Source organism: Morus notabilis, unplaced genomic scaffold (genome assembly GCF_000414095.1).
Source record: "Morus notabilis unplaced genomic scaffold, ASM41409v2 Scaffold302, whole genome shotgun sequence".
Lineage (NCBI taxonomy): Eukaryota > Viridiplantae > Streptophyta > Magnoliopsida > Rosales > Moraceae > Morus > Morus notabilis.
In genome coordinates this window covers 70703-96156 of record NW_010364886.1, presented here as the reverse complement: position 1 = coordinate 96156, position 25454 = coordinate 70703, and the positions used below count along the sequence as shown (strand labels likewise).

At 31.3% G+C, this 25454-nt stretch overlaps 3 protein-coding genes across 4 annotated transcripts in view; 1 reads left to right on the top strand and 2 right to left on the bottom strand.

The window, feature by feature from the left end:
• Positions 1 to 2610, top strand: part of LOC21402013 (histone deacetylase 15) — a 24836-nt gene extending 22226 nt beyond the window's left edge. For both annotated transcript variants that reach the window (XM_024171504.1, XM_024171505.1), the window contains 5 exons: positions 1006 to 1085; positions 1393 to 1475; positions 1568 to 1613; positions 1938 to 2109; positions 2271 to 2610. In XM_024171504.1, coding sequence (XP_024027272.1) covers positions 1006 to 1085; positions 1393 to 1475; positions 1568 to 1613; positions 1938 to 2109; positions 2271 to 2392 — 503 coding nt within the window. In that variant the 3' untranslated portion in view covers positions 2393 to 2610. The remainder of the gene's footprint in view (positions 1 to 1005; positions 1086 to 1392; positions 1476 to 1567; positions 1614 to 1937; positions 2110 to 2270) is intronic.
• A 216-nt stretch (positions 2611 to 2826) lies between these two features.
• On the bottom strand, positions 2827 to 4688 carry LOC21402012 (transcription factor MYBS1). Its single transcript, XM_010107062.2, has 2 exons — positions 4100 to 4688; positions 2827 to 3660 (listed from the first exon to the last, which is right to left on the bottom strand). The coding sequence occupies exons 1-2, from the start codon at positions 4546 to 4548 to the stop codon at positions 3159 to 3161; spliced, it is 951 nt and encodes a 316-aa protein (XP_010105364.1). The 5' UTR covers positions 4549 to 4688; the 3' UTR covers positions 2827 to 3158.
• A 17281-nt stretch (positions 4689 to 21969) lies between these two features.
• LOC21402011 (protein DENND6A) overlaps positions 21970 to 25454 on the bottom strand; it is an 8174-nt gene continuing 4689 nt past the window's right edge. Inside the window, exon 4 of the mRNA XM_024171506.1 lies at positions 21970 to 22732. Within this exon, the coding sequence (XP_024027274.1) occupies positions 22511 to 22732 (222 nt within the window). The 3' untranslated portion in view covers positions 21970 to 22510. The remainder of the gene's footprint in view (positions 22733 to 25454) is intronic.

The window sequence follows — 25454 nt, the reverse complement described above, 5'->3', positions numbered from 1 at the left end:
CGGCGCGAGTCCGCCCCGGCCGTTCGCCGGTCCTCGCCGCGGCCTCCCCAGCCGGTCCGACCCCCTCTCCCATCACGCTGACCTCTTCAAAAGAAACCCTAGGGCGCACGCCCAAGGAACTTCCGACCTCCCCAGGGGTCCCCTCAACCCCAATCGCCACTCCCTTTCCTCGCCTGACCGAGTTCTCAGCCGTGTTGATGGCCGCCGTTGACGGCGTCGGTGAACCCGCCGCCGCTGGAGGGTTAGTGTGAAGATCCATCAATTTCTTCAACATTTCCTCCAAGTTATTGAACCGTCCTTCCACATTGTTGAATCTGTCCTCCATGGCAGAAAATCTTCCTTCTGTAGTTGTCTTCATCTCCTCAACCTCAGATTCCAATCTTTCTCCAAGAGCATCCATCTTCTTGGCAGCCATCTCCCCAGGAAAGAGCTCTGATACCAATTTGATAGAAATCAAATTGGAAATCAAATAGAAATTGAAAGAAACAAATGACCTTTGATTTGAGAGTTAGGCCACACATCTCCAATAATCTCTAATCTACTGCTAATACTTTCCAAAACATGCATGAGAAACCCTAATCTTCCCCTAACAACCTTCTTAAACTCAGTCTCCCACTAATGACCTTGTCAATTTACCAAACTGCCCCTGTTCTTAATTCTTAAACCTACGCCTATAATACGTTTTCAGCCCCTCTCTTCCAAGTCTAACATGTGCATGCATTGCCATTTTAATTTGTTGTTATTTTTTCTAATCATTTCTCAAAAATATGTTCTCTCTTTTGAATGATCATTTGGATTTACACATTACAAAGCACGCTCATTTGCATGAATTCTTATATCAACTCGTTTTCTTTTACTTACGTAATGGTTCTCTATTTGTCAGTTCCAGTAACTGAGTTTTTCTTTTCACCGTTCACTAAAATAGAATAAGAATTGCTACATATTTTTTAAAATTGCGTATTAGCTAAATCCATCTAATGTTTTCCGAATCTCCTGCTTTTACAGCAAAGGAGTTTGCTCCTGATTTAACCATCATATCAGCAGGATTTGATGCTGCACGAGGTGACCCTCTAGGTTGCTGTGATGTAAGGATTTGCTTTACTAGCTCACTGTTTGAAATTTCATTTGGATAAACACTATAGTTACTATTAAAATTTGCTGGTTTTCTTATGCGTCGCAACTGGAATGACATCAGTGAACCAACAAGATAGGCAGCTCTGTCAATAGCTCTCCATTGATTAGTCTACTTTTTCTATATATTTGATGCTTTAAGATTTATTAACACGTTAGTGATATCATTTCCTGTCTTGATTTTAGTGTTTCAGTGTTTAAAATTTCATAACATCTATAGGTTTCAGCAGTCTTATAGTATAAGAAATTCTCTTGTTACAGGTCAGTCCTGCTGGCTATGCAACGATGACAGAGATGTTGAATGACCTTTCGGGTGGAAAGTTGCTTGTTATTCTGGAGGGCGGGTTTGCGACTTATCTTTTGATAGTTGGTTCACTGTCAGTTTTAATTTTTTTTTCACTTAGCTAAGTTCAATTGGTAATGTATCTGCTTACAGCTATAATCTTCGTTCAATATCGTCTTCTGCTACTGCAGTCATTAAGGTGCTCATTCTTTATATTCCTGAGAGCCTCATTTTTGTTATTATTTGTAGCTGGTTGTTTGAATAGATGCCTTTTTTTTTTCCATTTAATCTGCTTTCAATCAATCTCCATCATTAAGTCTGATACTGTTTTGTGCAAGGACATTGGGTTCGTTTGGTTGGAAGATTTAAACCATGTGATTCGAACCATTTTTTATTTACGTGTATTTTTTATGAGAGAAAATACTATAGCGAACCACGAATCATGATTCGAATCAGAGAACGAATCCCTCTACCAAACACCCCCTTATTGATTATTGTTTGACATATCTATCCATTTGTGAAGGTATTGCTCGGTGAAAGTCCAGAATGTGAATTGCAGAATGTATTACCCTCGAAATCTGGTCTCCAAACTGTTCTCGAGGTTGTTAAGATTCAGATGAACTACTGGCCTACGCTGGGATCCAGCTTTGCCAAATTGCAGTTACAGTGGGGAATGTACTCACTTGAGAACAAAAGTGAGGATCTCTCGCTTTGAAGAAAAAATGGAACAGAGAAGAATATCTTTTAGACAAATTTCTATTAGTTATCTAACATGAAGGAAGAAATTTCATTTTCTTAGAAATAAATCGGATTTCAGTTTCATATTTACCAATTCCCATACAATTCTTGATTGCAGGAAAGCAAATGAAAAAGCGGCGGCGGGTCTTGGCACCAATTTGGTGGAGATGGGGGCGGAAACGTCTGTTTTATCATCTCTTGAATGGGCATTTTCATAATAAAAGGAAGAGTTTTGGCTGATTCCTTGAATCAGATCGATATGCAGGGTCCCATTGGCCATTTCCGAGGGTATTTGGCATTTTTTGTACACCATCTAGTATCGGAGAATCTTTTTTCCTTTAACCAGGCTGTTCGAATGTACTTGTATCTGCAGCTTTTGTTTTGAGAATTCCCACCCCGTTTCCCTTTTACCAATACCTGATGAACAAAGCTTAACCCAAAGTAGTAGTTTGGAGCTCTCTCTCTCTCTCTCTCTCTCTCTCTCTCTCTATATATATGTATATATATATATATATATATGACACACACACACAAACACCATCTTCGTGCTGTTTTCTTGCCATTTACTTTCTTGGAACAAATATTTTAAATTCTCTGCTAAATCTTGGTAAAACTTTAGTGAACAATGGACCTAACTCTTAAAGGGTAACTTGCAATGGTTTCACACGCCAAAATTATAAACGTTGAGCAACAGTTCTCGATCAAGAAGAAAGTTCTCTATGTACAGTACTGAGCAACTAAAAAAAGAACAAAAATCAAACTTTTAACCAATAATTTATCTAATCAATGGAAAATTAATAAAACAGGACTCTAACATCCCCCTTGAATCTTTGGTATTTATTCCTTCCCCTCTTTCATAATCAGCCAAAGATGGGCCATCTCTGTCTGTCCCATGTCATGCACATTCTGAATGAAATTTGATGTGGTTAGCAATACAAACAAAGGTCAGAATGCAAAGGCACCATTGGGAAAAATAGAGCTTTTGGCCCTAAATTGTTAATCATTGTTATTGGTGCATTGTTGGAGGTGCCATAGGGTAAGCAACTGGGACAATGTAGGGAGGGGGGTGATGATGAGGATGATGATGCGGATGAGGATGGTGCCCTGGAGGAAGCATGACGGGTGTCCCCACGGCTGAGCCCATGTGCCCGGGCGGCGCAGCCACTGGATGCCCCATCGGTGCACCGTACATGCCTATCCCAGGCACATGGGGCTGACCCCGGTGCTTCACCAGCTGTGGAGCTCCCATGGCCGGTACACTTGACTGGTTAGTATTGGCCTGTTGTCCAGTGATTGGTGGTGCCTGGTGAGGAGAGACTTCCCCATTTGCCACACTGGTGATGTCATGGATGCTGGATCTCCTTCTGTCTCTGTTCACTGAATTGAGCCGAATGAAGTACTTTTGTGCGTGGCTGGCCACTTGAGTTGGAGTCCTTGATATCACAAAATTCCTTGAAATGCTTCTCCAATCCCCTTTGCCAAACTTGTCGAGACCCAGAAGGAATAACCTAAAAAATTGAATTAAAAAACAAAAAAAAAAAAACATATGGTTTCAGTCTATCAGTCACAGTATGCTGTGTGTCAAAATAACCAGTCCCAACCACACAAAAAAACAGCTCATTTCCTCACTACCCCCACGCATTTTCAGTCTAAAAGGTTCATTTATCAACTCAGAATATAAACAATAGATGAATTCATATTGTTAATTTTTACTACATAAAGAAATAATAAAAAAAACCAAGTTAACCCAGATTCTGTTATTACAAGGCACAAATTTCAAGGTTCCATTTTTCTTTACTTTAAATACTCATAACCCATGAACTGAAAAAACCACAGATTTTTCCCATACTTTAGGAAAAAGTGGCAGATTTAATAAAAAAATAACCATGAACTTAAAAAAAAAAAAAATTTATTATTATTATTATTGGGCAATAGTCACAACAATACCTGTGCTCTTCCTCAGTCCATGGAATGCCTTTCCTTCTCTCTTGCTCCGCCCTAGAGCCTCCTTTGCCGCCGCCATCATGCCCGGCAAGGCCCGAAGAAAACCCACTTCCATGGCCGGCAGAAGAATTACCATTCAATCTCTTCTCAGACCCAGAAACGACATGATGAGAATCCTTGCTGGGATTGTGTCCATTGTCGTCCACTGCGTAGTTGGGAACCGGGATGTGACCGGCTTCGATTGCATTAACGTCGTCAAGGAGCATTTGGAAGTGTCGTTTGAGTTCCTCCATGGATTTGCTCGGAACCATGGAAGCAATCTTATCCCATTGTTCTTTTGAATCTTCTTCTTCTTCTTCTCCTTCTTGTTTCTCTTTCCAATGCATGGCTATGGCGTTCTCAAACGCCTTCTCTTCTTCTTTGCTCCAACTGGTAGTTGTAGTACTTGACATGGTGTGGCGTTTGTTGATTTGGTCTTTGCGAGTTTTGGGGCTTTTCGAGGAGAGTTTTTATTTTATTTTTGTTGTTGGTGGAATGTCATGGGAATGGTGAAAAGGATACAAAAATGGGATTTTTTTTTTTTCAAAATTTTCATTTATTTATTTATTTTTTTGTGTGGGGTTGTTTGTTTGTTTATTTTATTTTATTTTATTTTTTTGTTTGGGGGGGGAGTGCGCAGGATAAGGGAGGGGAAGGGGGACAGAGGGTGTGTGTAGGATAAGGAGTGAGGTTGTCGAACTATCAATTGAAGAGGACCACTTTGGAATTGAAGGGATGGGTTCTTTGTCATGTTCATATCATGCTTACAAAAGTTCATTGTAGAGAAAATTCTCTCTCTATATATATCTGTGTGTTTGTTTGTGTGTGTGTGGGGGGTGGCTATGGTATTTTTTTTCGTTAATTTACTGTACTCAGACGTATGCAATCATAGAGGGGTGTAAAAGGATGGAAACTTGAGGCCCATAGAATCTTTCCAACTCTCTAGCCATATATATAGATATAATTTCATGGTGGGTATCAAAAAATGCCTTACTAGTTTCATTAATAAATTAAAAAAAAAGTCCTTCAAAAAAAAATTAAAAAGATATGATTTATAATGGTACCATAATATTTTTTATACCTACACATACACAAGCATCTGTCATATGGTAATTGGCAAAAGAATAATCTAATATTCAACCAATAAAAAATACACACAAAAAAAATCTTACTACAGTCCGGAACCAACAAACTTAATGAAGATCTAAGTAGTTTTTTCATACTATATCAAAAAATTTTCTATAAATAAAATCATTAATTACGAAAATTCCTCTTGAATTATACTCGTTGCAACACTTTATTATCTGATCTTTAAAACATAACATTTGTTTTCTCTAAACAATGAAATATTAATAAAAAAAAGTCTCATCCATTAATTTTTTAACTGAAATTGACATTTAATTTATTATTTTAATAATTTTATGGTTTAAAATATAATTTGAATTTATCAAAAAAACTTTACATTCAATCAATAATAGATGTATCATAATTAAAAATTTATATATTTAAATTAATTTTACATTTAAACTAAATTTTAAACCATAAAACATCCAAAATACCCCAAATAACAAATTAAAAGTTAAATGTTGTTAAAAAAAAAAAAAAAAAAAAAAAAAAAAAAAAAAAAAAACCTAACATAAGGGCTTTTTTGTTAACATTTTATTTGTTAGGAAATAGATGTTATGTTTTAAAAATTAGAGGGTAAAATGTTAAAAGGATATAATCCTTAAGGGGAGATTTTGTAATTAATCCTAAATAAAATGATTCATTAGGTACTAGAATCAATGTAAGTACTATAATAAAACATGTTAAAATATGTAAAAGGAATCATTTTTTAGTAGGACATATATATGTATATAATATATATATATATATATATATATATAATAGTATCGGTAGATTAATGGTCTAACCGGATCATGTTCCTACAAAGCAAAGGATCGTATACAATACTTGAATTCTCGAGGTAGATGCTACATAGTTGGTTCTCAATTATGTAACTTATTGTATTTTATTTAATCTTAAAACTCTACATAATTAATAGAGATTATTTCTAGTAGGCTTCTTTAAGGTAGTATCAATTTCTTACCGTTGAATTTGATTAAAATCACATCAAATTAAAAAAAAAATACGGAGAACGGACACAGTTTTTTATAGAGATCTAACTACTAAAAAATAAAGAATTATTAATAACTCATTTTCTTTTATCTTACAAAGAAACTTCCTAATTAATATGATAATTAAAGATTATGTCCTATTGACACGGTGATTTTCATATCCTACTATAAAGTTCTACTGTATTATGTTATCGCTTGTACTTATTGCATGGAGAATAAAAAATCTGCAATTCTCTTTTTTATTTTCTTTACCAGCACTATTACTTTCTTTGTTACTTTTTTTTCCACCCTTTTTTTTTTTTGGTTTAACAGCTCTTTATTTAAAATTAAAAAAAAAATCGAAGCGCCCTCTTTTAAAAGTATTAAGTGACTAAACAGATAACTTTTATCAAATTTGGATTAGAAACGTTTTTTTTTAATAGGAAATTGTCTGTTCTTTCATCTTTCTAAGATGCAAAGTTGAAGTCAAATTTCATATCCAAACTTTTTAAGGAAGGAATTTAACTTTAAAATTATTCTAAAAATAGTTGACAATTGAATTTAGTTAGAGTGAATTAGGGAAAGTGATTTTTGCCCCTTCCCTGTATACTTTATTTTTGTACCCCTCACGATTTAAAATTTATGGGTGTAAAGAAAAATACTAATGGGAGAGGAGCATTCCTTGCCTCCGGCCACCAATTTTCATCCAAGAGCTTGTTGTCAGATCCCGAGTTTAGTGTGGGATTTGCGCAACCTGTAGAGGCTTCGATATCTTTGGTGTTTTGATGTTTAGGCTTGTGAATCTTTCATCTAACATTTGTTGTAAAGCTTATTGTTACCTTGATTAATTTGCATTGTTGTCTTGTTTATTTAGTGTTTAGTTGTCCTTTTTGCCTGCAAGATTCATTTCTTCACAGTTTTTGTGGCCTTATTGCTATGAGTTTTTCGACTTTCACATGACAATAGAAGATCTATTAAAGAGTCATGTTCGTGCACAATTTTGTTAATACATTTTTGGATCGTTTTCTTGTGGAACCGATACACACTATTTTCTCTCCATCTTTATTACAAATTATTGGCTGTTTATCAACACCATATTTCGTGTAATAGAGGCTATGTACATGGATTGATATTTTATTATCTTTTCGTGATTTGAAAATTTTTTTCCTTAGAAATAGCATAAAAAAAACTTTTTTTTTCTTTGGAAAAAAGTACATGATTTGTCATAATTTTGTACAAGCTTATAATTTATGTCATTTTAAATAATTAAATATTATTACATCTTTTTGTTTTCTCTCTATTAATTGAATGGTAATTGTTTATTTTTAATTGAAGTGACATATATAATATTTTTTACATCTTGAGTAGTATTTTTTGTTTTTTTGTTTTTGTTGAAAGGTAAAAGAACCCGATTTTCAAAGACAACATCAGGTTGATCATTAATGAGAAAAATCCTTACCGGTAGACCTCCAATAAGAACTGCGAATTGAAGAACAATTTCTTCCAGTTCAACCAAATAAAGCAAATCCGGAAAATTTTCTCCACAATGCTATGCGCACTCCTAATTGACCATATAATCTCTATTTCTCTGAAAAAGTCATTCGAAATGTCTCTCTTCACATTCCAAATAAGGATCTTCATTTAGGAGACTTCGAAGATCATTATCACCATGCGCTTTTTTTTTCCCTTTTCTTTTCTCTTTTGGCCCACTATTCTTAAATCATAAACTATAATTCAACTTTCAATGTATTTGTGCCAAGGAAATTCCTCTCTAGATTCTTTACAATATTTAGTTTTTTTCAATAATGTTAGTAAATTGGTTAAGGTGGCATTTGGTTCATGAGTTCAAATATAGTCCATGATTTTGATTTTTAAAATTTAAATTTTTTTTAAGAGAAAAACACTGTAACGAATCAAGAACTATGATCCAAAATCAGAACCCTCGAAACAAACAGAGCATGATTGTTCCTCTTGACTTGCACTGAATCTATTGGCATTAGCAGCTAGTCCTGATTGCATCACTAGAACGAGAGTATAGGAATATGTATCCAGCTCATTTTTTATAAAGACAAATCATCGTACGTCCTGTTCATCAAGGTTTTCAATCATGGTTTTCAATCATAATGGGACGCAGACGGAGCATAAGATAGATCGATGTTAATCTAATGATCGAGCGAAGTGGCCAAGAGCACCGTCAAAATTTGCCCGGTCATGTCTTCGCCGATGGAACTCCAATGCCCTTGAGCTATTTTAAACAAAATATTGGTATGCCGGTATTCTAAACCTAATTCATAGAGCCAACCCAAACCTAAGCATTAGTAGTTTTCTCTCTGTAGGATTTAGAGTTCTGCAGGTTTCAAATCAATGATGCTCGTTGTCTAAGGCCGCTTTAGACTGATCCTCGCGAAAAGAAGATTGAATGTTGAAAAAGCATCGGCCAACGGAGACGGTCGAGTTTCAAATTGATTTTTGATACCCCAAACTTGCGTTAATTTGTCCTCTAGATCTAGTATTTTCAAAGGTTGATCACCATTATAAAATATATATAAAAAAAAAAAGAAAAAAACACTGCCAATCAAGTAGAATTTGAAGGTTTTAATGCGTTCCTCGTAAATTTGTTGATTTTTATTTTGGGAGGGGAAACATTTATTAATCTATTTCGCTTGAAACAATATCCCCTTATGAACTGGCTAATGTAAGGGACAACTGAAACCAATGTGAAGGGACAACTGAAGCTAACGAAGTTTGATTTTTATATATATAAGGTATTTCAAAGGTATCACTTGTATTTTATTTTATTTTATTTTTTTTTTGTGTGTCACTACTCATCAAGTTCTTCTACTAGTGATTATAATCATATAGTTACCAAGAGTTATGATGGTGTTTATGTATTTTAATAAAATTCGTGCACATTAATCTGTATTCCTATAATTGCTTATGGTATATGTACTATAAAACAAAATAATTGAAACTAGTACGTACATTTCGTAAATTATTTTTTATTATCGCTATAAAAAAAATAACCCATTTTTAATTGTCTTTTCATGGGATTTTTGCAACCAGAGGATCCATTGCAGATTCAACGGCAAACCCTAGGCTCCCATGCACGTGAATTTTGCCAGACTGAAAATTAACTATTTGTAAGACCCGTTTGATACCATTTATCCATTATTTTTGCAGGTTCAAAAGAAGCTTAAAAAAAAAGATTTGAAGGACATTTTTGAACATTTTACAAGTTTTTTTCTCTCCTCTCTTCTTTTTTCTTCCGTAATTTACATGAGTTTCTTACGTAAGAAGTACAGTTTTCACATATTCTTTTTTGGGCTGGCCTAGTCACTTTTTTACACAACTTGCTGGCAGGAGAAGAAGCATTCTCCATTTCCAATCCTTGTAGATGCAAATTATGTATTCTGTTTTCGGTGTTCAAAAAATCAAATAAATTTTTATAATTTATCAAGCATTTTTACCTGTATTCACCAAAGAAAAACATTTTACAACGTCATTCCAAAAGGTAAAACGAAACAATTTCGGCCTGTACATCATTTTAAAGGTTATTCGTGACCCGACACAGTGACATACCAAAAATATTCAAACAAAAAATAAAATGTTCCAAAGAGTGTAGAATATAGTCGTGTACAAATTGACAGAAGAATTTCGCAAGAGAAAGACAAGAGTATGATAATTTGCCTAGTCCTAACCTTTTCTATAACACCGTAAAACATTTTGCTTTCATGAAGAAACATTTTCCTTTCTTGAATCAGAATAAGGGTTATAACGATAGAGGGTGGTATGTCTAAAAAATTTGAAGGAAGCAATGCATATTTTATATGCCATATAATGGATCCCTAATGAAACGGATTGCCATGTATACCCGCTCATCACAGTGGGACTGATTTGAATCTAAGAGCATCTTTAAGAGAACTCCTTAAATTTTAGTTAAAATAACTAAAAAGTTATTTTAGCCGGTAATTTTTTTCTGAGACAGTCTAACATAAAATATTTTAATACTTATTGAATTTAAAATATAAATAGCTTTATTGAATTTATAAAAAAAAATTACCTTTTCATTGAAGGAACAATATAATAAAAAACCGAAATGGCTAGTTATATTTGGCTAGTGTGAAATGTTTTTTTTTTTTTTAAATAAATAACCATTTGGTTAATTAATGGTTGGAGTGAGAAAAGTTAAAATAAAAAGGTCAAATTATTAATTATTTTGATTAAAAACATGAAATGGCTAGCACGGTTAAAGATATTTTAATATCATATAGAAGAGAACAATTGATGGTCGTAAAACTCAATGGAACCAATATTTTTTTTTTTTTTTTTAATGCAATAGAGTTATAATACAACTCATTTATGGAGAAGTGTGTGTATTCCAAAACTAAGGCATTATGATGAAAACAAAGTAGGAACAAGTCCTCCAGTCGATTCCGTTAATTGGAGATCATCTGAAAGATAAGTTCCGCTCTTTATTTAATCCCCCAGTAGCATAAAATATGGACATGTGATCATATCTGAATCGACTACCAAGACCCTCTTAAGTAATTGTAATTTAGATATTCATTGTGTAAATCATTGTGTAATGTGTACTGTAGTAATTGTAATTTAGATATTCATTGTGTAATGTGTACTGTAGTAATTGTAATTTAGATATTCATCTCCCACTTGTACTTTTCATCCTCCAACAGTATACATAGCTCTTTTAAAGTAAATCACTGTAAATCTTTAGTCTGATATTTATTTTTCTACATTTTCTTATTTACCATACCTTTATGATATCATCTTTAATTTCCATAATGTCTGTTTGTTTTTAAAGATTCACGATGCTGATCAAGGGCCTTAACTATAATTCTTTTAATCTGACGTGATATTTTTGATTGACAATCCAGCGATTAAAGTTCCGTTTTTTTCGCTGATTCGAGTTTAAAATTCAAGTTTTGTTACAGTAAAAAACTCTCAGAAACAGTCACATCTAACTTTTTTGCTATAGTAAAAAGCTCTCACACAATATCACATCTCAACTCGAATTAAAAACTCAAATTAGTGAACCGAAGGGGCCATAAATTACTACTCGGTGAAAATTGAAAAACTTTTAACTATGAGATCGCTTCTTTTCCATCCTCTATCATTTCATGTATTAGTACTTTTCCCGTACTATTAGAAAAGTGAGGGCGCCCCCATAAATTTTTTTTTTTTTAACTTCAAATTTAACCTATATATTCCATAACATTTATTAGCTACGCCCCCAGTCAAATATTTTTCTTGAATGTCCCCCCCACTTAATTAGCTTATTAATTTTTTTTTGTTATATTGATATTTCAAACTTAAATCACTAAATTATAAAAAATGATCTATACTATTATGTAAATTTATAATTTCGTGAACATTACACTTTAAAAAATAAATTAAACTCGATTAAATTAGTGTATTGTTATTTTCGTTTAATATTTTGGTTCAATCCATGCCCCCCTTAAAAAAGTACTTTCTGATTCGACCACTATGTATGAGAACTCAACTTGATAATACGATGATGAACACCAAAAAAAAAAAAAAAAAAAAAAAGTTAAATTTTTGTAGATCTCTAAAAGTGATCTTCTCTCTTCAAAATTAGTCCTTGAAAATTGATCAACTTAAATTTTGAAATCTTTGAATGAATTAAATTAGTCGCCCAGTTAAATTCCATTAAAAATTAAAAGGAAAATATTAAAATAATGATAGTTAAGCTATACATTAAAAGAGTGAGAACAATTTTTAGTATATGGATAAATTTAGAGAGAGAATAAAATTCAGGATTCCTCGTGAATTTAACTAAAAAATTATTAAAGGAAAATTTTTATTTTAGTACCCTCTGTTATATCGAAATTTGAGTTTGATATTCTCTATTTTTAAAAATTTTATGTCAGTACTTCGACCTCTTAGACAATCTTTTTTTGGTACCTTAGATTCATTTTTGGGGATAAAAAGACAAAATTACCCTCATTATAAAAATTCATATGTTGACCAAAATTTTAAAGGAAAAAAGAATTTTAAAAATTGTTATACCTGTAATCAAGTATAATAAGGGTAATTTTGAAGAAAAAAGCAGGTTCTTTTAATGAGTTTTTGGGTATTTGGGAACAAGTATAATAATTTTTAAAATCTTTTTTTTTACTTTAAAATTATAGAATTTTTATAATAAGGGTAATTTTATATTTTCGTGTCTCAAAAATAACTCTGATATACTAAAATTTTTTTTCTAAAAGGCCGATATACCAATATAAAAATTTTAAAAACAGAAAATTTTGATATAATAGAGAGTACTAAAATAAAATTTTCTCAATTATTAAATTTACCAATTTACTGAAATAAAATTCTGGATGTACTATTGATCTACCTAGTTGCCAAGAAAACATTTCCACTCTATAAACTTGGGCAAAGATTCTCTCTCTCTCTCTCTCTCTCTAAAAGACGTGGCCAATTCTCCATTTCTAGTTTTGGCTGAAAGCGCGCCACACAAAATTCCGGGTGGTGTTTAGCCATCTTTTCTTTGGAAAAAGAATATCAATATAATAGAGCCTACTATATTGACCGGTTGATGCTATGAATTTTGCTTTAAACTCAAAATTCCAAAGACTTCTATCCAAATTTAGAAGTTCTTGTCGGTAAAAATTATTTTTTTATTCGAGTACAAGGGAAACTCGAAGACTTGGAATGTTTTGCATGCGTAGGGAAAATTGATTGCTGTTTCAACCAAAAAGAAAAAAGAAAGAAAGAAAAGTGTAATCCCTTTTTGTTCTAGTAGAACTACGATTATTAATTGGTATTTTTTTTTTTTTTTTGCTGAGTGGTTATTAATTGGTATTTGATAGTCAAATAGCGAGTTACAAGTTTAACTCTAATTAGTTTTTACTTTAAGCAAATTCTACGGTGGAGTTCCTATTTTTGTTCTATCGGTAGAATCTTATTTTTAACTGTTAGATTAAATTTTTAATAATTAGATATGTACAAGTCCGTATTAAAAATTTACAACGCGTCATACAAAGCTGCCACTATTACAATTTGGCCCAGTACCATGGTGAAGACGATATTGCGACCAATGCAATAAATTTTTTTTATACGACACAACGTCACGATGTCTGGCCCAGTAGCTACATGCGCCAGCTCTGCAGAGGATCACAGCCTCCACCTGATCTGACGAGACTCCCGGCACATTGTCAGTCAGGTATTATATGTTGTAACACAGGAACATTACTTTTTATTCGTCGAACTCTATATAATCAAATTTTGTTATTTTTATTTTCTTACAGTTCCAGAGCCTACATCTCGACGTCGATCTGGTCGAGGGGTAGCTCTAGGTCAAGATATAGTGGAGAGGGTACAAAGAGATGGGAAGCTTTTTGTCTTGTTTGAAGAGACTGGTACGTGGAAGACGACTGGCGAAAACGTCAAATATTTTGGCAGTGTTGTCGTCTTACACACAAGAGATATTTGTGACCCACACTACAACTCTTAGAAGGACGTGCCTAAGGAGCACAAAAGGAGGATTTAAAATCGCATGTTGGTATCTATTTAAAAAAAAAAATTTGTTCTAAAAATTTAATTGTGGATACAATAAAAGAAAGTTGTTTGTTGATTTTTTAATGTATTCCAGGATTGGTTAACCTCGACTATTACCGCGACAACGGCATCATTAGAGATGTAGTCGACCGTGAAGCCAGTAAATGTTACAAGGATTGAAAGACTACCTTGCACAGACACTTTCAAAAGATGAGAGTGACAGAAAATGAGGATTTTGTTAGGAATAATCCTCCTAAAAACTTGAGGAGAAAATAGTAATGGGGACCTTGCTGTGATCGTTTTATGTCCCCTACTTTTCAGGTTCCATTTCATTATGTCTTCTGATTTTTGATTAATTGGTTTATTTAATTATTAAGTATGTTACTAATTGATGCAGCGTAAGGATGCTAGACTTCAAAATTGGAGTTTTAATTTATTTATTGTTATCTTATTTTTAACTGCTTATTTGATTTAGTTATTTTCAATTTTCAAATTTAGAATATTTAGGATTAGTTTCAGTTTCCTTTTCGTTTTCGAATTGTAGTCTTCTATAAATAGGAGAGTCTAGCTTTGTTATTGATAGTTCTTTCGAGATAAATACAAATTATATGCTTTGAGAGTTCTCTCAAGATATTGATTCCAATCTTCTCGGTATTCTGTTGAATCAACGAGTGATTGATGCTTATTTTCCTGGTATTCGTGAGCGAATCAACAGGTCTATAGAAGTCTTATTTTCCGGTATTCTTTCGAATCAACGGAATTATGAATTTATCCCTTTCTTTTATTTTTCTCATTCACTTCCGCTGCGTCAGTTGGTATCAGAGCCAAAATGCTCCTCTATCAATTTAACCATGTTGCTTTGTCGTCATCCCACCGTCCATGTCAATGCACCCACTGCCTATGAATTCAGAGACGCCCAACTTGAAGAAAAGGAAGATCATATATCGGTTTTCAGCGTAATTACCATTGAAGAAAATTTTTTAAGGGTTCGAGTTAGCAAGTTCAACAAATTATTTGATTTCTAGACAAGTCATGCAAAGATCATGAAAGTTGTTCTCTTTCAATACCAGTTGAGGCTACTTAAGATTCGAGGACGAATCTTTTCCTACCCAGCGGGTCTGATGCATCGCAAGGATGCTAGACTTCAAAATTAGAATTTTAATTTATTTAGTTGTTATCTTATTTTTAACTGTTTATTTGATTTAGTTATTTTTAAATTTCAAATTTAGAATATTTAGGATTAGCTTCAGTTTCCTTTTCATTTTCGAATTGTAGTCTTCTATAAATAGGAGAGTCTAGCTTTGTTATTGATAGTTCTTTCAAAGATTAATAAAAATTATATGCTTTGAGAGTTCTCTCAAGATATTGATTCCAATCTTCTCGGTATTCTGTTGAATCAACGAGCGATTGATGACTATTTTCCTGGTATTCGTGAGTGAATCAACAGGTCTATAGAAGTCTTATTTTCTGGTATTCCGATCTAATCAACGGGTTTTTCGGTATTCTCTTGAATCAATAGAATTACGAATTTATCCCTTTTTTCTATTTTTCTCATTTACTTCCGCTACATCACTAATTCATCTATGATCATTATTAGAAAAAATCTGCTACAAATCAACAAAACTGTGGCAGTCAAAAGTGATCTAGCTTCCATGGTAGAAAGTCATACTCCCAATATCGTTTCGATAAGGTAATACTAATTTGCATACTTGTTAAGTTTTTGTCACTTTGGCTTAATAATTATTCTAACACGTTCAACTTGATTAGGCAAATCCCGAGACCCAAGTGGTAAGATCATTAATTGACAATTGGGGTGACATGCACCGTCATGGGCAGAATTTTATCAACCCGAACGCGAAACATGCATTTGTAAGTAAATTTTAAATTTATTTCTCTTTTCATATTTAACATAACATATTATACTATTTTTATTCATTTTTATTTCATTTACCTTTGCAGGCTCAGATGGAGAAGAAAAAACCACACAGATGACATAGTCTACTGGCGAAGGTTGGTCCACGTCGATCAACGAGAAGGGAATTATGTCCCAAGTCTTGGGCAAGCGCAGAGGACACACTAAGAGAGTGGGACCGACATTTCCACAGAGGAATCGTTCAAGTGCTGCCACCTCATCTTCTACTTCGTAATTGGACGGATCGTCTTCGATTAATTTACCCCAGCATGTCCAAAACTGGCTGAACAACATCTACGTCAAGCAATGCAAGGTGTTCGACAACCAACAGATCATGATAGAAGCCATGCGCTCGATGAATCCCAATATCAACTTCTTGCCACTTAACCGTCCTGAACCGTTGGTTCTTCCGCCGCCGCCGCCTGAGCGAAACAAAGAAGACGAGGATGGGGACGACAATGCTGCTAATTTAGGAGATTAAAATATCTATTTTTATTTTTCTTATTATCAATACCTTTTAGTATGGATTGATTAATTTACTTTTTAAGACTTATTTTATTATTATGTTGACTTTTTTATATCAATCTTTTATTAACAAATGTCAATTTTATTGTTTTATTTTATTATTAATTTTTTTTCTAATTTATATATTTAATAATTAATATTATTAAAAAAATTAGGGAAAAAAAGAAAAACATTTTTTGCGATGACAAATCTAAAAATATCGTCGCAAAAATATCGACACATCTCAAAACTGTGTCGTCGCAAATATATTATTTGCATCTAATTTTTTGCGATGACTAATTACGACGACATTTTGTTGCAAATATAATATTTCTATGACAACATAGTCATTTGCAACGATTCCGTCGTCGCAAATAAGCTTATTTGTTGTAGTGTATTCCTGCCGCAGATTTGATGGTTAAAGGATTAATCTAATGGTGAAAAAATAAGACTTCACAGATAGATTTTTTTTTTTTTAAATTCCACCGTAGAGGTTGTCCTTTACTTTTATAAAAATTTCTATTAACTTCATATAAAAATAACGCTGAAGTTTGTCTTTCAAATTCAATTTTCTTCATTTTTTTTTTATTTTCAGATTTTTTTTTCCCTTCAAACGTGATAGGCACAACAAATTTTGCAACCAACCCGACCTCCCCAAATATAACACAATTTTTGATAGAGTTCTAAACTTTAAGGTACCAAAATAATACTCTCCTGAATAATAATAATAATAATAATAATAAAGGTAAAAGATCATAATGGAATGGTACCTACTTATAAAAATTTAATAGAAATAAAACTTGAAAAAATAAAGATTGAAGACAATGTTTCTAGTCGTAATTTTGAATAATAATAAAAAAAAAGGATATGCATATTTCGACATATTAAATACCCAACTGAATGGCGCTGATCCTATGACCTCATGAATGTCGCCTTCAAAATGTTTTTCCAAAATTTTTTAATTAAAAAAATGAATAGAAATCAGATGAATGTCTAGTTCTTGTCCCCAGCAATCAATTATACCTGCCTTTCTCATGTGAAACTGCTCGAAGAGAGTTCAATTCCAAATTGTCTATGAGCAGTTATAGGAGAAAGAAAAAGGGGAAAAAACGAATCAGTCAAAACTTTTTTTTTTTTTTTTTTTTTAAAAAAAAGTCTTACAAAGATTCAACCCTTTCCCCAATACTACAAATATTCACTGATTATAGATGTTAAGAAAAAAAAAGAATTTTTCCGGTAGTTTGTCATATCGATAGTCTCAATTTTTAACCGTTAGATCTTGTCAAAATTACATTTGATTAAAAAAATATGCAAAACAACAGATTTTGATAGAGATCTGATGGCTAAAAGGTAAGAGAGTACCGGTAATTTATTTTTACAAGGACTATCAGAGAAAGTCACTAAAAAAGATATCATACTCTAAAATTTGATCAAAACTTATAAATCAAATTAAGGACTTTCTCCATAGAGTCAATTTTGATTGTAAATCACATTAGGTTAAAAAGTATGAAAAGTAGAAAATTTTTAATATATATATGACAGTTAAAAGTAGAAAATTATCGGTAATTTATTTTTCAAGTCCTATTAGAGAACTCCCATCAAATTAATTGATTGGGTTTTACATTTAATTGGTTTGATTTAATTGATTTGCAGGTGTCTGGTTTTTAATTATTTTGTTTATCATTTTTAGAAGGTCCTTTTTCTCCTTATAGTTTTCATTTTTTTTTTATATTCTCATACCTGTCAAATTCTTCTTAAAAAGTTAATTTCATCTATGCTTTTATTTATACTTAAGAAAAGCTTTCAACAACTTAAAACTTAAAAACTAACGAATATCATATTGTAACTCGAATTTTATGCACGCCAAAATTCCTGGATTTAAACATGACCTAACTCCACCAAACTGAACTAACTAAATCAATTTTTTATGATTCAGTTTATTTGATTTCATTTCATAAATTCAAAACAACTTAAAATTGGTTAATATTTTTGGTTTGGTCTATGATTTTTCCTTCCAAACCAACCGGAATACTTATTCTCAACTATTAGTGGCCCATGCACCATGAGGATGACAGTGATTATTATGATTATTATGGTTATTGTGATTATTATGATTATGTTGATGATTATTATTATTATGATGATGATGATGATGATTATTATTATTATTATTATTATTATGATGATGATGATGATGATGATTATTATTATTATTATCATTATTATTATTATTATCATTATTATTATTATTATCATTATTATTATTATTATCATTATTATTATTATTATCATTATTATTATTATTATCATTATTATTATTATTATCATTATTATTATTATTATCATTATTATTATTATTATCATTATTATTATTATTATCATTATTATTATTATTATCATTATTATTATTATTATCATTATTATTATTATTATCATTATTATTATTATTATCATTATTATTATTATTATCATTATTATTATTATTATCATTATTATTATTATTATCATTATTATTATTATTATCATTATTATTATTATTATCATTATTATTATTATTATCATTATTATTATTATTATCATTATTATTATTATTATCATTATTATTATTATTATCATTATTATTATTATTATCATTATTATTATTATTATCATTATTATTATTATTATCATTATTATTATTATTATCATTATTATTATTATTATCATTATTATTATTATTATCATTATTATTATTATTATCATTATTATTATTATTATCATTATTATTATTATTATCATTATTATTATTATTATCATTATTATTATTATTATCATTATTATTATTATTATCATTATTATTATTATTATCATTATTATTATTATTATCATTATTATTATTATTATCATTATTATTATTATTATCATTATTATTATTATTATCATTATTATTATTATTATCATTATTATTATTATTATCATTATTATTATTATTATCATTATTATTATTATTATCATTATTATTATTATTATCATTATTATTATTATTATCATTATTATTATTATTATCATTATTATTATTATTATCATTATTATTATTATTATCATTATTATTATTATTATCATTATTATTATTATTATCATTATTATTATTATTATCATTATTATTATTATTATCATTATTATTATTATTATCATTATTATTATTATTATCATTATTATTATTATTATCATTATTATTATTATTATCATTATTATTATTATTATCATTATTATTATTATTATCATTATTATTATTATTATCATTATTATTATTATTATCATTATTATTATTATTATCATTATTATTATTATTATCATTATTATTATTATTATCATTATTATTATTATTATCATTATTATTATTATTATCATTATTATTATTATTATCATTATTATTATTATTATCATTATTATTATTATTATCATTATTATTATTATTATCATTATTATTATTATTATCATTATTATTATTATTATCATTATTATTATTATTATCATTATTATTATTATTATCATTATTATTATTATTATCATTATTATTATTATTATCATTATTATTATTATTATCATTATTATTATTATTATCATTATTATTATTATTATCATTATTATTATTATTATCATTATTATTATTATTATCATTATTATTATTATTATCATTATTATTATTATTATCATTATTATTATTATTATCATTATTATTATTATTTTATTTTTAATTTTATTATTATTATTATTATTATTATCATCATCATTATTATCGGCATCACCATTATTATTATTATCATCATCATTTTTTGTGTGCTCGCACGTATATTGTTTTGCTCAAGGATTATATAGTGTTAATTATGTATTTTTGTGCTTTTCAAAATAATTGTTATAGCTGTACCGCTAGTCATAAATTACTATGACTAACAGTAAGTAGGTGTTTGATAATTTTTTCTTTTAAAAAAAAAAATCTACCATGAGCAGAAGTTTAAGTGTTTAGTAAATTATGAACAGAATTATTTAAGAGATATATGATGATTAAATTAGACATAATTTAGTACGATATTTATAATTTTAAGGTAAACTTTCATAATATTTTTACTCCAAAAACTTAAAAAATAATAGTTTGATTTTTATTAATTAAAATATGTGTAAAACAATATTTACTTTCAGGTAATGGGAAAAAAGTAAAATGGATAGATTGATAAAATTGTTTTATTATTAAGATTATTTAAATAAATTTAAACATACAACAAAATCCCTTTATAAACTGCAGTTTTTATCAAACACTCAAACACATTGTAAATTTTTATAAGTAGAAGTAGCCTCCAAAACTAATACCAAACGAGGGATAGTGCGCAATTAGGAAGACAATGGTGCATTTATTTGATCCAAAATTTGTCATTGACCATATTAACCTGATTGAGATGATATTTGACATGCTAGTTAGGACAAAGTACATTTCTCATCAGCAATTAATGATTTATTTGTCGCTTTGAGAAGGCAATAAATGAAGAATCAAACTAATTTTCCGAACCGTAGCCAATCAAAGAAACGAGAGAAGAGTTTTGTTAGATACTTTTAAAAGTAAATTTAAAAATATTGTAATAGAAAAAGTTAAATTTAAATTTTTATGAGACAACACTAGTAAAAATTTGAGTTATGATTCGAGTAAACAACTACTACTGAATGGAGATAAAGCTCCAACACAGAAGCTAGCTGAGGTAATCCGGCCACCGTGAGCAAAAGAATAAGGGAACATAATGCTGCACAGGACCAGAACCGCAGTGGAGAGAGCAATCTTTGCTGGTGCATGAGATCCACGCTTTGCCACTGCCTGCCGCCAAAGAAGACATTGCCGCCCACCCAAATGTTCACCACATGGTAGACGAATCGCCCAAGAAGCAGATCCACCCAAGTACCCACACGCCTCTAATATCTTTGTAGCTGCGAGGCAGACCGGGGCCCAAAATTGCATAGTCGAACAAAATCTATAAGATATCCAGAGATTTTAGGAGAAGAAAATCGTAAAGGGTCACCTTTCAACAATCAATTCTCAGTTTGCAATTTGACAGATCATGAAAGGGATAAGATTTGCATTGTGGTCCAATTTTACCACTAGAATCTTTTCCCTTTTCCTTTCAGAACATGGGAATCTTTCAACCATAACAATAACTTGACAGTCATGTCTTCTGTAGGTCACACTCGAAAACATTATGGGATTCATAAAAGGGAATCATATCCTTTTATTCTTTCGGCTGCCAAAAGAAAAAATAAAATAAAATAACTGTTGCTAAATGTGATTTAAACCATACAAAACAATAGTGAAATAGCTAATAAGTACTTTTATAAGTTTCAGCCAGATAAACAAACAAACAAAATCAAGTCTTTCTAGAGGCCTTCAAATGAATGAAATGCTCAACAGGACATTTGTAACTATAATATCCATAAACTAAATTTGTTTGGTGCATCTTGAAAATGGTCAAAGAATGAATTCAAAATATTATTTTCAAGTATTTTCTCATATTTATTACTAGTCATATTTATTGCAATAACCAATTGTTGACGATCATCTCTCTCTCTCTCTCTCTCTCTCTCTCCTACGTACAACTTGAATAAGTCCTTATTTATACTAACTAAAAACTAAATCCGTAGAAAGGCATCAATATCAGAGACCTTTAGAAGCTGAATAGAAAGAAACGTACTGCTGCTTCTTTCTTCTTTTCACCAGCAAGAAAGTAATGGATTCTGCACTTTATAAAAGGTAAAATCCCATTGCAAAGAGTGAAACAAATATTGTTGAATTTACAACATCTACACCTTGGGAATTTTTTCCCATAGTCATTGCTATATTAAGCTACTAGCTTACAGACAATTTGAGAATTAAGAAAAGGAAAAAAAATTACATAACACGAATAATTCTCGACTCTTGATGACAGCAACTAGTGGCTCCCAGAAAACCATTAAAGAAAAACAAAATCACCTTTCTTGGTTGGTTGAGAAGAAGATAAACTATCTCCAGTTAACTGAGAAGCTGAATAATTTAAGAGTACCCGCAGTTTCATACAACAGTCAACAGCTACTCCGATTTTTTTCTTTTCCTTTCGCAGCAAGATAAAAAGTCGAAAAGAAACTGCAAATGTTACAATGTGGATAACTGTATTTGTAAAGAATAAGGATGGCGCGTGGATTAAGTACCTGACGAGGGAATGCTTTTTTTTTTCAGTAACAGAGGGAAGCCATGGACTTCTCACATATGTTGTCATTTAACCAGCACAGCGGATGCTAACTGACTCAGCTTAAGCCGTGTTCTGCATATTACCTAGGCAAAATTGACGACATAACTCCAACTTGTATGAGTGGGCGCCCAGGAAGTTTTGTATGTTCCGGACTTCCTTGAAGATGAGCTGCCTTTTCAGGATTTAGAAGCAGAAGCTGTTGCATATCCTTCGGAAGCACATTGAACACTGCCTGTAGATCTCCCTTTAGTTTTTGATAAGCCGCTGTGGAATCTGCACTGGCCTTTCCAGATTTCTGCAGCTGAGGATTGCAACCAATGAAAAAAAGAAGGGGGTAAACTTACCGTAATGGTATCATTGTACACAAACGCCCATGAACATAATATTATAGCAAATGGACCAACTACATATAAGCATGCAACAGCCAAAATGGATTTGCACCGACCTATAACATGACTCAAACTCTAAGAGCTTGTTTGGTAGCAGGAAAAAGTGGAAGGAGGGAGAGAGGTAAGGGGATTAGTGAAAGCATTTTGGAACCCGTGGTTGTTGGTAGAAGAGAGAAGGTGAGGGAATGCATTGGGTGAGGGATTTTTTAAAGATCCCCAATTTCACTCTCCCAATATAGAGGGATTAAAGAGGAAGGAATCCATGATAAGAGCAATACAAGAAAGTTCTTCCCCTTCCTCTCCATTTTTCTCACCCAGGTTAGATACCTTTTCTTTCCTTTCTATTTTCTTAGCATCGTACCAAAAACAGCATAAAGATTAAAGATGAGGAGTATATTGCTTTAGTAGAGTGGGGAATCACATGTACGGAGCCCTTACAAACTGAAGAATAGACAGGGCACAGCAAAACTTGTATCCACTGATTGGTTTCTACATGACAAGCTACATAGAAACAAACTGCTCATGGATAGTCATGGTTCGTGGAAAAGTACACTATCAAATGTGGAATCTCATCCATAATTTGCCAAAACTAATTTAAAAGAAACAAATTGATACGATGACTACAATATTTCCCCACTCGATTGATTTGTATTCCAATCACAGAATGATTCATTCATGTCGGGATTATAAAAGCTAGAAAACACTCACTCAGCCCAACCAAAACTCAAGCTCAGATACTACAGAGAAAATTGATGAGATCCTTCTTTTAACCCTTTTTTTTCCCTTTGAATATACATATCTAGCTTCATTACTTATTTATATCGTTAATAGCCCTACAAACGTAATGGGACACTTAGGCCCCATTCTTTTTTCTGGTTCGAGTGGAAAACTTAAGCTGAAATTCAAATTTTTATGAGAGAAAACACTATAGCAAAATGGCTGAATTATGATTTGAACCGTGAAAGGAATGGGGCCTCAGTATTCTTCTAGGAATTCCGGCACTTCAACTACTCGTATTGCACCCACTACATCGATGCTATTGCCTCTTTAGAGTGACTTCCAATGTCACTGCTACTTGTGCACCTCATTGTACTACTGATGTTGCTACTTTAACGTTTAGGCTATAAGGATACACACATGAAGTGAGCCCATGATCTCCTATTGCAACTTCCAAGAGTTACCAAATCCTTCTAACCCTTTCAGATACTTTTTAGGCCAACCTTATTGATTCTAGTTCTTCGAGTCATGTGACTTCCATGAGGCGCTCCTAATCCTGCACCATTAGTTGCCCCATCCATTCAAACCAGCCTTCTCTAGAACTGAGTTATGGATTTATTTCAACCATATAAACCACTTGCACAGAGTTCAGTCTTCTAAAACGTGTCAACCAAAATGTGTTACTTTACACGTATTAGATAATTCGTGCTAAACCCCTCTTCTTAAAATTATTCACTAACTTGCTTGTGAACTCAGATATTTCGTTTGACAAATTATATACATTGCAATTCAAGAATAAGCTTCTTTACAATTAAAAAGTGAACTATCTAGAGTATTATAGGCAGTCATAAAGCAATAGAAATGGATTCTATCAATTAAAAAGAGCAACTTGACTCTGGAGGACTCTAATGGCAGCTTCATTCCCAAGAAACAACCCTTGAGACAAAGAAGTGTCCTTTAAAATTAGAAAGCAATAACCAACATCATAACATCCAATTTCCTGATTCAAAAAGCGGAGAATTTATATTTTTATGTTGGAAGAATGAAATAAAATAAAGTCAACTCAGACTTGACAAACTCTTTATGCATATTCAAAACCACGTCAGATTTGGAGAGCATGAATAAGGCAAAAGTCATTCATGATATGCAAAATTGAAATACAAGAAGAATTTGAGAGGAGCTTGTACTAACAGCAATGTCACTTCATTCTAAATTCTAACCTTCCGCTGAAAGTATACGGACTTTAATGGCAAAGGATTCACTAATTTATAAAGCAAAACAAAGTCAACTCCAAGACGTTGACCAGCATTTTGTTGGCAATCATTTCTAAAGATCACAATGTGGAAAGTATTTGGTGCGTGACCTTTATTTTTGCATGAGTTTGTAATATGCATTGGTTTCACTAAAAAAAAAAAAAAAAAATCTTATTTCTCTTCAAAATCTGAGTTCCTCATGGATCAAAATAATTCAAAAGGAGATTATATCTTAATCACCACCAAGTCAGTATTTTATTCCTTTTAAGGAATCACCCAGTCAGTTTCAACTTTCAAGATCACATTTTCGAAATTAATCATAGCCCATTTCACTTTGCTCTTTAAATCAGATAGGTAGAAAGCTTTGACTCACTATCCTCTTGAATTTTGCATAAAGAGATTACTATTAATTGATTAAGGCTTAGTTTAGTAGTGCTGTAGATTTTAAAAAAATTGCTTTTAGCCGTGTTGAAGGAAGAAGCAGCTGTTACAAAAAGCAGCTGAGTGTTTGGTAAACTATAATTATAGTAGTTGTGCTGGTTCCAAAATCAATGTAATAGCATTTGATAAATTATGAGGTTAAATTGCTGTGGATAATTAAAAATTACAACTATATTATATTATACTATAATTTAATATATATAATTACAATATAATATATATT

What these genes read in the sequence shown, in the direction of transcription:
- LOC21402012 (XM_010107062.2), bottom strand. Translation starts at nt 4,548, where the DNA reads ATGTCAAGTACTACAACTACCAGTTGGAGCAAAGAAGAAGAGAAGGCG. An exon ending in TGGACTGAGGAAGAGCACAG is followed by an intron (nt 3,661 to 4,099) that starts GTATTGTTGTGA and finishes TCAATTTTTTAG; the next exon opens with GTTATTCCTTCTGGGTCTCG.